Source organism: Stegodyphus dumicola, chromosome 6 (genome assembly GCF_044657685.1).
Source record: "Stegodyphus dumicola isolate Sdum_Otavi_A_Nest chromosome 6, ASM4465768v1".
Lineage (NCBI taxonomy): Eukaryota > Metazoa > Arthropoda > Arachnida > Araneae > Eresidae > Stegodyphus > Stegodyphus dumicola.
In genome coordinates this window covers 106,452,546-106,464,864 of record NC_140773.1, presented here as the reverse complement: position 1 = coordinate 106,464,864, position 12,319 = coordinate 106,452,546, and the positions used below count along the sequence as shown (strand labels likewise).

General features: G+C 30.9%; 1 protein-coding gene across 3 annotated transcripts in view; it reads left to right on the top strand.

Annotated features, from left to right (window-relative positions):
* Window positions 1–12,319, top strand: part of LOC118201890 (uncharacterized) — an 80,291-nt gene that overhangs the window by 29,059 nt on the left and 38,913 nt on the right. For all 3 annotated transcript variants that reach the window (XM_085818775.1, XM_035374052.2, XM_035374051.2), the window contains exons 2-4: window positions 2,459–2,565; window positions 5,708–5,829; window positions 11,013–11,138. In XM_085818775.1, the coding sequence (XP_085674901.1) occupies window positions 2,459–2,565; window positions 5,708–5,829; window positions 11,013–11,138 (355 nt within the window). The remainder of the gene's footprint in view (window positions 1–2,458; window positions 2,566–5,707; window positions 5,830–11,012; window positions 11,139–12,319) is intronic.

The following is a 12,319-nucleotide window of genomic DNA, read 5'->3' as shown; positions in this document are numbered from 1 at the left end:
TTAACTATGGGTAACTTGTACACGTTTTTATTAAAATACAGTCAAAAGTCGTTAATTCGGACACCCATAATTCGGAATGATCTATAATCCGGACCTCAAAGCTAAAAACTTTCTGCGCATGCGCCGCATTGACACATGCGCATAGGCGTTTACGCGTTCGCGTAAGACTCTTACGACTGCGCATTTGCATGTGCGCAAGCGCAGAATACGTTTTCGCATGCGCGTTTTATGTATAACGGACGGTGTAAGCTAAAATTATCTAATTATCTATTTCAGTTAATGTTGATGATTGCGTTGTTCCTTAATTTTCGAATTGGATCCGGCTTATTATTTTTTGCAGACTGTAAGAGCAATACTATAAAAGTAAACTTGAACTTTCGATTATGTCAAATAGAATTTTTGATTCTGGAGCTCCCAAAGGATCGTACAAAACGAAAGTATGTTTCGATGTCCATCAAACAAAAAGTGGAATTGCTGCAAAAAATGGATAAAGACATGAAGAATGTGACAGAGAGGTTAGTGAAAACGAAAAAATTTCTATTGACTAGTTAGTCGGTATTCTCGGCACAGCAATTAACGGGACTTGAACAGCGGAACTTTGTAAGTGAACAAAAAATTATGTCTGTTTATAGAAGTAAAGAGAAAGTATTATCACATAAAACGAAGCAACTTAAACAACTTACATTGAAAGAAATGTTTAATAAAGTAAACAAATAAATATTAAGCTTTTTTTTTTGTAAATTTTGATACTTTTTAGATCATAATTGTTCTTTATTTCATAAATTACGGTTTCATATTTTTAATTTTATAATTTCTGCATGCCATCTTACGCAATTTAAACTGATGATCGATAATCCGGAATCGCTGAAGTCCCGACCAGTCCGGATTAACGACTTTTGACTGTATTTCTATATAAGTATTAAATTATCATGCACAAGCTTTTTTTTTTTTTTTTTTTTTTTTTTTTTTGTCCAAGCTGAACTGGGTGTTTTGGCCCCAGTAGCACATGCAAGGGAAAAGGGAAACCCTCATCCATCTTTGCTTACATAATACACAGTGGTCTCCAAATCAATCCATTAGCTCTAAATAATCTATTGTCAATTTCAATAAGTACCAATTACCAATGGTATTATATCTGTGCAAATAACAGTGATATAAACACTTTAAAAATTGCACCAACTAAAATTTCAGTGTTTTTCAAATACAGTAGAGTCCCGCAAACTTGACATAAAGTGGACTGAGAGACTATCGAGTTTTACGGAATAAGGAGTGGGTTTTTCAGAACTCTTAATATTTAACCCTTTCATGCATGTGATATTATATTTATAATGTTTTAACTAAAAAACTCTGGAAATCGAACGTTATGATGCTAGAGACGAATAATGTATGAATTTAAAAAAAATTTACTCTTGCGCATTGATCATTGGGTGATGTTACCAGTTTTTCCATCTGTCGAGCCAGCCAGAACTAGCAGTAAATCCAGGCTCTCTTTCTTAAAATTCATAGTAAAATTTTAGGGCTTTCTCTTGCAAGATTGGTCCCGAAATGAGTGTTCTCTGTTCCCTTTGCTGCCTGAACTACAAATAAAGCGTCTCACTCACCTTTTCGTATTCAACACCTTTCATACTTTTTCTTTCCTTTAAACTATTCGTACATGCTCTTTTCACGTACAAAGACTCGATTTCAGACCTCATCTTTTTCCACCATATCAAACTACTCTGCCTCAACACCTAAATCCATGGTAACTTTGTTTACACTTTCTCCTTTGTCCATTTCTTTAAGGCATCTTTCATTTCCATTGTCATAGTTTGTTTTCTTTTCAAATGACATTTTCACTTCATAGAATATCAAAAATTCCCCAAAATATGTAACACTTGGAATGCCTGGATGTGAACTGAGGAACGAAACCCGCAGTGAAATGGTGCGAGTTTAGTTGTCAATAAGATGCAGTAACAAAATTTCAGACAAGTCTCCTAACATTTCGTAACAATAGAAAGGAATGTGAGCCAGCAACCAGCTGCTACCTGACTTTCTTCATATCCTCGAAAGAAGCAAACAGCATTGTTAAATATTACAACATATCTTGAAATTTGTTAGGCAGTTCCAAGAATTAATGGCAAAAATTACAGAAAAAGTAGTCTCCAGTCATTGAAATGAGACACAGAGACATATGCATAAATAATAATTATATGTAATATTCGTACTGTTTGGCCTGGAGATATGTTTAAAAAGTTCCGGAAAGTTGTTGAGTTTGTGGGACTGTACTGTATTTCCTTTCAGCTTGATCTGTCACCTTTTATTTTATGTATTAACTTTAAAATGTTGCTAATGAAATATAAAGTTGAACTAATTATGTTAGGTGACCTAATGTAATTTATGTTTTTCCAGTTGTTAAGCTCAGTTTGAATGAATATATTTTTTAATCATTTTATAATATGTATTTTGTTTTGTGTTTCAGTGTGGTGGTATTAGAATGATCCCATTTAATTCTATGGAACATTATATTTCTGAAGGCTTAATGCTTTCTCGACGTTTGGGCGTTAAGTCTGCTTTGGCAGGATTGTGGTAAGGTTTTTTTATTTATCAAATCTTCTTTGTTTGTCAATAATTTATGTACTTGATATGGTCCCTGTATGTGCTCAAAATATCAAGATTTGTAGCGAGTTTTTTTTTTTTTTTTTTTTTTTTTTTTTTTTTTTTTTGTCAAATTATTCTGTAAATATGTGCCATTTTTAGATAAGAAAGTGAAATCTTAAGTTGGAAACATGATATTTATACTTCTGCTCTCCATCAATGAACTTTAAAATTCCATGCTCAACGAAATTGAATCTTCCTTTGCGGCAGTGATGATCTCCTCAGCCAGCTGAAGTCAGCACCTTCAGAGCTTTGCTTTCAAGAGGAGAACTAAAAGAAATATCATAATGCAATATCAGGTGAGTATGGAGGGTGTGACAAAGTGATGACATGTTGCTTTGTCAGCCCTTCTTGGATAAGCACGTATGCATTTGCATTCTGTAGCTGCAGCCAGACCTTTTCATGCCAAAGCCTGAAATGGTTACAGTGAATTAAATTGTATAGATGCTGAAGAGCTGCAAGTATAAATCTTTGTTTAGAGTAGCTTCTTATGGGATAAATTTTATGAGAATTTTACACATGAAGAGTCAAAAAGCAATCAAGCAAGTATAACTTTGCCTTTCTGATCTGTCTTGTTGCACTTTGTTCCTTCTGTGGAATGATGGTCAGTCATCATCACTTCAGTTGTGAATCATAAAGAAAATCCTATGTTCAACCTCCTGATATGATCTGGTTCAGAATGATACCATCTTTATCATTATTGATCAGGTTGCAAGAAATGATCATGGAATCAGGTTTCTTTCAGGATATATGAAACAGTATGCTGCTTAACAGAGCTGGATTAACCATTAAGTGAAATAAGCATGTGCTTAGGGCCTCAAGGAAAGGAGGCACTATAAAAAGGTCATTAAGAACTCAGGGAAAGGGGACACTATAAAAAAGGTCATTAAGAACTCAGGGAAAGAGGGCACCAGAAAAAATTTCCATTGACAGTTTTAACACAGAATGATGCAGTTGAACAAAGACCAAGAAAAAAGAAATAGGAAAAAGGAGTAAATGTAAGTGGGGGCACCAAAATCTTTTAAGTGCTTAGGACCTCTAAATCTTAATCTGGCCGGGCTGCTTAATGTGACTCAACCAGAATATTTTGTGAAATATGGTGTTTGGTCTCACCTGCTGTTATAGGTGTGCAATCAGTTGGCAGTTTAACCTTCTCAAATTTTACCTTTAATTCCTGACCATTGGCTGCTGGTGTGCTCATGTGTCTCAAAACTGTTTGTTCTTTATGAAAAACATTTATATTATTTTAATACAGCTTTGTGACAGAAGTCTTCTTTATCATACATTTTCTTTTCTTTCTTTCTTCACAGTTACCATACAGTTTCCAAAATTCTTCATTTGTAGATGTGTCAAATTTTTGGCAGAATTTGACATCATCTTGCTCAAACTGTCATAGTCTCTGTTTCTAACATTTGTACTCCACACCATTTGCAAAACTGAATTTATTTTCAGATAAACTCCACACTCTGTCTCATGCTAAAGTTGGGAGGAGGGGAGGGGGAGGGGAAACCTGCAAACTTTTGCTGCAGGTCATTATGCAGCAATATCGCTATGCGGTTAGTTTATGAAACTGGATGCACCTCTGTGGTATAGTTATATGTAATCCTAAATTACACATACAAAATAATTTCTAATTGATTGTTTTGCTTTGTTTCTGAGAATGTGTGTTAAAGATTTTTATTTAACAATAAAATAGTCATAATATTTGGAGGAGGAGGGAGTTTTTCCCCCAGTCAATACTATTATCATTGTTTTTACACATTATAAAGTGTAATATTGAAATATTATTAATGTAAGTATACAGTATTAACAAAATGACATATTTTAAGTAACTAATGCTCTTTTAGGCTAATTATACTGAATGTCAGTTTATTTTTTTCCCTGATGAATCTTAAATATTTTACATGTTTTTGGGAAAATAAATCATCTCTTATGTTCCACTGCATTATGTTTTTGAAAAAAAAAAAAAAAAAAGGTGCAATGTGGAATTTATATTGATGAATTTTGTATATTATATAACTGCTGAATTTAAAAAAAAAAAAAAAACTATCAAAGAGACTAATATTCAGATTTTTTATTACTATATTTAAAAAAAATTCCTCATAGTTGATGAGAATTTTTTAACTGAGCAGACAGAATGTGAAACAAGATTTAGCCCTGACTTTGATCTCAACTTCATAATCTCAAAGTGTGAATTCTTACAATAACCTTGAAAATACCATTGATAAGTAATATTTATCATGTGTGTCAGTATTGGTCTATTTGTTTTGATTTTTTTTGAGGGAGTGAGAGGTAACGAAGATAACAATGAGTTCCTGTATTTAAAAAGAAAAGCAGTGCACAATTTTCCGAACTAAAAAAAAAATTGTTTTTATATATCCTGTATTTAAAAAAAAATCTCTTTTTAATAGGAAAGCTTTAATAAAAAAAACTCAAAAATTGAAAAAGTAATTCATGTTTTCAATCTTTACTGCATTATTATTTATGAATGATTTAAGAAGGAAATTAGGTCGTCTCTAATATATAATTTCATATAAATTAATTTTTTCTCAAAACTTATTTTATTTGGAAAAAATGTTTCAAACTGTTAACATTCAGTGGGTGAAAGATTGACTTGAAAATTTTAGCTTGTAAAATAGACAAGTTCTGTGATAGTAAATTAGATAACTAATATATTAAATTAAATAATTTAAACATAGGTCAAAAAAGTAATAAACTTTAAAAAATGTGTTTAAGTCTTGAGTAATTTAAATTTGTGATATAATTATGCATAAATTCTAATTCAATTATATTTAAGCAGTTTAATTTTAATGGTTATCAAACACAAAGCAGGAGCAGAATTTTGATGTTAGATTTATATTTGGTCTTTACTATAGTTAATAGGATGTTTTTTAAATACCATCATCATTTCTACTCTTCATTCTGTATTGAATAATAAAAAACAAAGCAGTTGAAGGATTTTCATTTGATCTTTATCACTTAATTAATAATGCATTTTAAAATTACATCATTATTTTTATTTTTTGTATTATCTTTATTAGTGTGTATAAATATCATTATCATTTTTACTCAGGGTTAGTGGAGGTAAAGGCTTAATTTCAGAACCCAAGGATCGACAGCACATTCAGCCTGAATTTCGTCAGAAAATATTCCTTGATTATGGAGATTTTGTAACCTCTTTAAATGGTTGTTTCAGTAAGTTTTTTTAGTTTACTTTTGACTGATATATAGAAATTAAAGCAAATTAATGTATTATTTTGTCTTCTTAGATATACTTCAGAAATTACTGGTACTTCATTTTTATAGCGGCCTTGCACCAAGATCTCAGCTGTAATTTTGCTAAGCCCATGAAGCACTAATGTAAAAAATAAACAGCACAGTATATACTAATAACAGTAATACTCGCATGTCATTTCCTGAGAATATTTTTGAGAATTCTTACCCTTATCCTTACTATTATTTTATTGCATGTAATTGTTCCAGTCAACTGCAGTGCTTTCATACATATTTAACTGTTCATTACCCATTTCATGGATATCAACTTCTCTGCTTAAGAATACCTAATTCTAATAGCAATGACGAATGATATTCTAGAACTGCTGAATCAGTTTCCAACATGGAGACCCTTCTTTTTGCAATGTTTAACATTGCACCTCCCAGTGTTTTTGTCAGCAATATAAGTTTCATGGGTACTAATCCATTTTGAGAACCGTAAAAAATTGCAGTGAAAATGTATGCGCAAAAGCGCTAAATCTAGCAAACGCACCCATTTAACAGCGCACCAAATCTAGCGTACGCGCTGATTTCAGATTACTTAAGTTTATATAGTTCTATATTTTCTAAGACACCATCGAAATAGTAGTTTAATTTTTAAATCCTTTTTTTGATTTTAAATCCTTTTTTGATATCCTATGAATTTAACAATTTGGGAATTGCCCATGATGAAAAGTCCGCAGTAGAATTTTGGGTAAAGTGCAGAATCACCCACTGCTTGACGCGTTTTTAAGAATTGCACATACTCGGTATCCATGTACACGTCAATCTATTTTCACTTTAAAAAAAAATCCCAGAATTGCACAAAAATGGCACTGCACACACCCTTGACTTTATCTATGTACACATCGACCTATTTTCACTTAAAAAGTAAAATAAAATTGACAAAAATCCAATTGTTTTTACCCTTGTAAAAAGCGGCAAACAAATAAGTCGGCGATTCTGCACTTTACCAAAAATTTTTTCAAAGAAAAGGCATCATTCATTATAGAAAATTATGTTTGAACAACCAACGAGATGAAATTATCCTTTAGTGATAACTCGGTAGAGCGATGTAGGCATCCATTCATTTATGTTTAGGAGTTTTTCCATTCAGTCATGTTTAGCCTTTTTTATATAAATTATAATAATAAAAAAGTGTGGTTAATCTTTGGATTATGGTAACTTAACAATTTTTTGGCGAAAATTTGGTGACCAACTCTGCTACAGCAACCTGCTAGTTTTTTTTGGACGCCATTTTGTTTTCACGAAGTAAAGGCTTTTTTTTTTTTTTTACTCAAGATTTTTTTCCAACAATCTGCTAGCCGAGTTACGCTTATGCTAGAACTTTTATGGAACAAAAGTGCTTAATCATGACAAAGATTAGATGCAAAATTGGGAGAAAGTGCAGAATTGCCCACTGCTTGCCGCGTTTTTAAGAATTGCACATACACTGTATCCATGTACACGTCGACCTATTTTCACTTAAAAAAAAACCCAGAATTGCACAAAAATGGCATTGCGTGCACTCTTGACTTTATCCATGTACACTGCTAAAGTCCTAGCTAGTAACCTTTATCGCCTTACCAAAATGTCACCTAACTACCTGTTAAAATATTCCAAAGATGAGCCAAAAGTATTATATGAAATTAACCTTTCATCTAAATTAATACATCAATCTTAGATAGTTATTTACTATTATACTTCCTTTCTTGTGTTAGGGTTGCCACAATTATTTTTGGCAGCACTGGCATCAACAATAGTTTGGCGATTTTTTACGGCCCTCAAACCGAATAGTACCATTTCATGTTGTGCCCATTTTTGAATACTCATTTGTCGGTTAGAAGACCTCTTTTTTGAAAAAATATATGGCATCCACCTCATTACACGTAAAATTAAAAATTGTTAACATCATATTCACAAACAAAAGCAGTGAATATATTTTTAAGTAAACAATGCAAATTCGAAAACCTCATCAAAAATAAATAATGTAAGAACTTGCAGCGATAGTAAAAATGCAACATGTGCTAATACATGATTATGTGGCAAGGTGTAAGAACATATAGCCAGATTCTGGTGTAATATCTTGGTTGATTGGCAATTCAATCTCAGGGGCTTGCTGTAACAAAGAAGTACCAGATTATTTTTATTGTGTATATTACATTTTAGTATTATTTTAGTAGTATATTACAATATTTGCTAAAAACTGAATATTAAATTATGCATAATAAAAGAATATGCATATTTAATTTCATAGTGGTTTCTTCTTACTTTATGATGTGAAAAAGAAAAGTTGTGCTATGATATCTGCTTAGCTAATTTTTATTAAATTATGTATTCTGTCCTTCTGTTCTAGTTTATAAATTGTTTTTAAACTTACAAATGCCATTCACTGCTTTAGTCTGAATGCTTGTTGAAATAATTTTTCTCTAAGATACAACTTAAACCAGACTTAACTGTTGTTCTTACACTTCGTAAGAACAACAGGTGTAAGAACAAAACTATATGTTCTTACACCTCGCCACATAATCATGTATTAGCACATGTTGCATTTTTACTATCACTGCAAGTTCTTATATTATTTATTTTTGATGAGGTTTTCGAATTTGCATTGTTTACTTAAAAATATATTTACTGCTTTTGTTTGTGAATTAAACATATCTAAGCTTTTTGGTGATTGGAACAGGACTCAAAACTGTTTATATATATGTATTTATACACACATGTACATTTCTGAATCTGAACCCAATAACAAAAAGTATTGATGTATTATAGTTATTTTTTACTCATTTAGTTTTCATCTTCTTTTAGTAACTTCTGTCAATCTAAATTTGGTGAAAGTATATTTTAGGGTACTCCTTGGGGATTTTTGGTGGTACATGGATACCAAATTTGTGCAATTCTTTGACTTATTATTTTGGCTTGCATAATGGCGATTTTTGTGCCAAAAATCACCGCTGCACAAAGTCAAAATAACAAGACAAAGAATTGCACAAACTTGGTATTCACGTACACATTGACCTACTTTCACTTTAAAAAAAAATCCCCAAATTGCTCAAAAATGGCATTGCGTAGGCCCTTGGCTTTATCCATGTACACGTCAACCTATTTTCACTTTAAAAAAATCCAAGAATTACACAAACTTGCATTGCACACTCTCTTCACTTTGTCCATGTACACATTGATATATTTTCACTTAAAAAATCAAAGGAGCACCCAATTCTACAATACAGGCAAACAAAAAATACATAATCTAAATAAACTACATTTTAAATCAAACAATAAAATAACATAAAAAAGGAAAAACATGTTATACATTTAAGCACTACGGAAAGCAAATATCCACTTACTCTATTTAGAAGTTCTTTCGTCTTTAGTCTGTGGCACACAAAATTCCTTAACAGCATCCAAAATCTTTTTAAAATTATTTAAACTCGAATCCATTTATCGGCATCGCCATATCTGAACCTTTCTTCCTACAAACTCATTCAAATACATCTAAATGGTTTTTACGTTCGACTAGACGCATATCCTTCATACATACAGGACACTTATAATGGCTACTAAGTAAACCTTTATTTACACACCAGTCAATTAATGGTCTTTTCCCCTTTCGTTCCAAATCATACAGAAACGTCAAATTAATCTTACTAGATTCAGCCATTCTACCGTCTAAACAATAAAACCAACACACCCCACAAAAGCACTTACAAAACATCCCATAATTCAAAATTTCTCAGAATCATGCACCCAATTACGTCACAATAGGATTTCCATAACATTCAACTACTCAGGCTATCATAAATGAAACAACAACATGGCGATAAATGAAACAACTTTGTCATAATACAACTTTACTTCAGAACAGTAAATTTTGAAATACAATTCAAAATTTACTGTTCTGCAGTAAATTAATAATAATTTTATCTTTATTGTCTGAATGCCACATATAGGTGCTAGAAATAGGCAAGTGCGATATAAGTAATAAAAACGTGATTTAATTTTCTAGCTATGCTTATTTACCATGCGTCTTTTCTGGACCAAGTAAAAATATCTTCATTAATGTATAAAAGAGGAATACATTTCAGATCAAAATGAGGTTTATTTAGTTCAATTTTTTAAATAAAGTTTTTATTTTCAGTTACTTTAAAATATATCCTATGCATTTGTTTTTTTACAAAATTACAGTCAGAAGTTATATTTTTAAAATATCCCCAAAGTAAAGTTTAGAGTGCATTCTGCAAGACAAAATACTGATTTGGCTGAAATATGATGTAATGGTTTTTCAAATGCTCGCCCCCCCTTTTTTTAAATTTATAATTATCTATTTCAGTTTTTTTATATCAGGTAGTATTGTAATCTACATAATGAAATAAATAATAAAGATCAGCTTAATATCTTGACCAAATTAGGAAAAAGTGTTAAAAAAAAACAAAGATTATAAGTTTTCTCCTTTTGCAGAAGTTAATGTATTGATTTAAAATTTTTTATTATGAAGGAGGCATCAAAACTCAATTCAAATTTTGTGTTGAAAAATATATTTGAATTTGTCAAAATTTCTGTGTTGCAAATTGATAGAAGTTTAAATTATATTGCTTTTTAATAAAAATGTTTCCTTAGAGGATTTGTATAGAGGATCTTAGCACAGTAAAATTTAGGTAAACTAAGACTGAACAAATCTGGGAAAAAAAAAAAAAAAAAAATTGTAATTGAAAATTTGACTGAATCAAAAAAGTTACTGTAAATTTGGCATTCAGTTATGCTTCTGTTTTACTTTTATTATTAAACTGAAGAAGCAGGCTTCCATTATGGTTGCAAGTTTGACATATTTTGATTTTGATTTTAGTTTTTACAAAACAGATTTAATGTTTCTCTTAATTCTTTAATCATATGTAAAATTTTCCTTGTTACTTGATCTTACCCAAGTACTACAGCTAAATGAAGAGTTACATCTTTAAACAGGGTAGTATTTATTTATTGTATATTTTCAGTGTTAGTCATTGATGTTCATAAATTAGTTTTTTTATGTGTAAATGTCTATTGAAAAAGTATTTAGTTAGGTTAATTTACTTTTAAATCACCATTTTTGGTATTTTGTGCCAAAGAATTTTTTCTTTAAATACAAGTTGCAGGTATGGACAGTGGAGTCAATACTTTTGACCTTTACAATGTTCATTCCCGTTCGAGATGGGTTGTCTCAGGGCCTGAAGATATTGGAGGTTCTGGAAATGCTGCTGTTCTTTTGGCTAGAGGTATTTTTCTCTTATATATTCTGTAAGCTTCTCTTTTTCCTTGAGCAAATTTGTGTTATAAGACAACTTTAAAATTTTTTGGTACTTTTCCGTTTTGCCGGCGCAAGCGATAAAGTCGCCAATAATGGTACAACCGATGCCAAACGGAATATTCTCGCTGGTAACCTTTTACGCCTCATTTTTAAAACAAGTCGCAGCTTCTTTTTTTTTTTTTTTTTTTTTTTTTTTATCAGATTGATTGTTTCTTTCAATACTGGCATACAATTACACAGAATTTTTATCAGATAGTTCAGTTTTATGTCTAAAGCCATTTTCGGTAATTACGTCAATCACAGCGCTTACCCGAAGCCGAAAATATAGAAAAGGTAAAGTCAAGGGTTAAATTCATCAATTCTAATGAGAATGCATTAGCGAAGTAAAGCACTACAGTTTTACATAATTTCTGAGTAAGCTATTCGTACGAATTGAAATATTTCTTGCATTTAAACTTGTGTTCCAAATTAAGATTTAACTTGAAATTAATGTAGATAATTACTGAGAGCATTAGATTTTTGCAGAGTATTTTACGTGAGATGAGATCGCTTGGGGTCACGTGATATGAACCGGCGAATCAGGATGTTGAACCATGAAAGCATAGTAAATTCTTAAATTAATGTCTTTTTACAAATTTATTGTCTTTATTTATTGGCTTTTTATAAAATTTTAAGCGATATTAAAATGTTTATGCTTGCGAAATAAAAAATTCTTAGAACTAACATTTTTTAAATATTTTTTATGTGTATACTGTATGTTGTCGCCAATAAAGTCTGCTTGGCGAGATTTGCGCGGACGAAACAGAAAAGTACCAATTTTTTTTTATGTTTAATATTAGTGTAGATGCATTTCATTTATATGATATTGGTATTTCACTGTTTTTTGCTCATCTGCATGGTATTTTTCTTTTTATTATTTTATTAATTTTACTGTATAAAATAATAGCAAATTTATGTGACAGTTGGCATCTTATTAATTGCGCATGTGAATTTAGAAAATCTTATAATAACTACAATAAAACTTCATTTATCCAAACTAAATTGGGCAGAGTCAATTCTTTATGTTGTGGTATTCTGTAATATTACTTTTTGTTCTGTACTATATTTTTATAACATTCTGTAATGGTTCTTAACTGTTCTGCAGTAAAG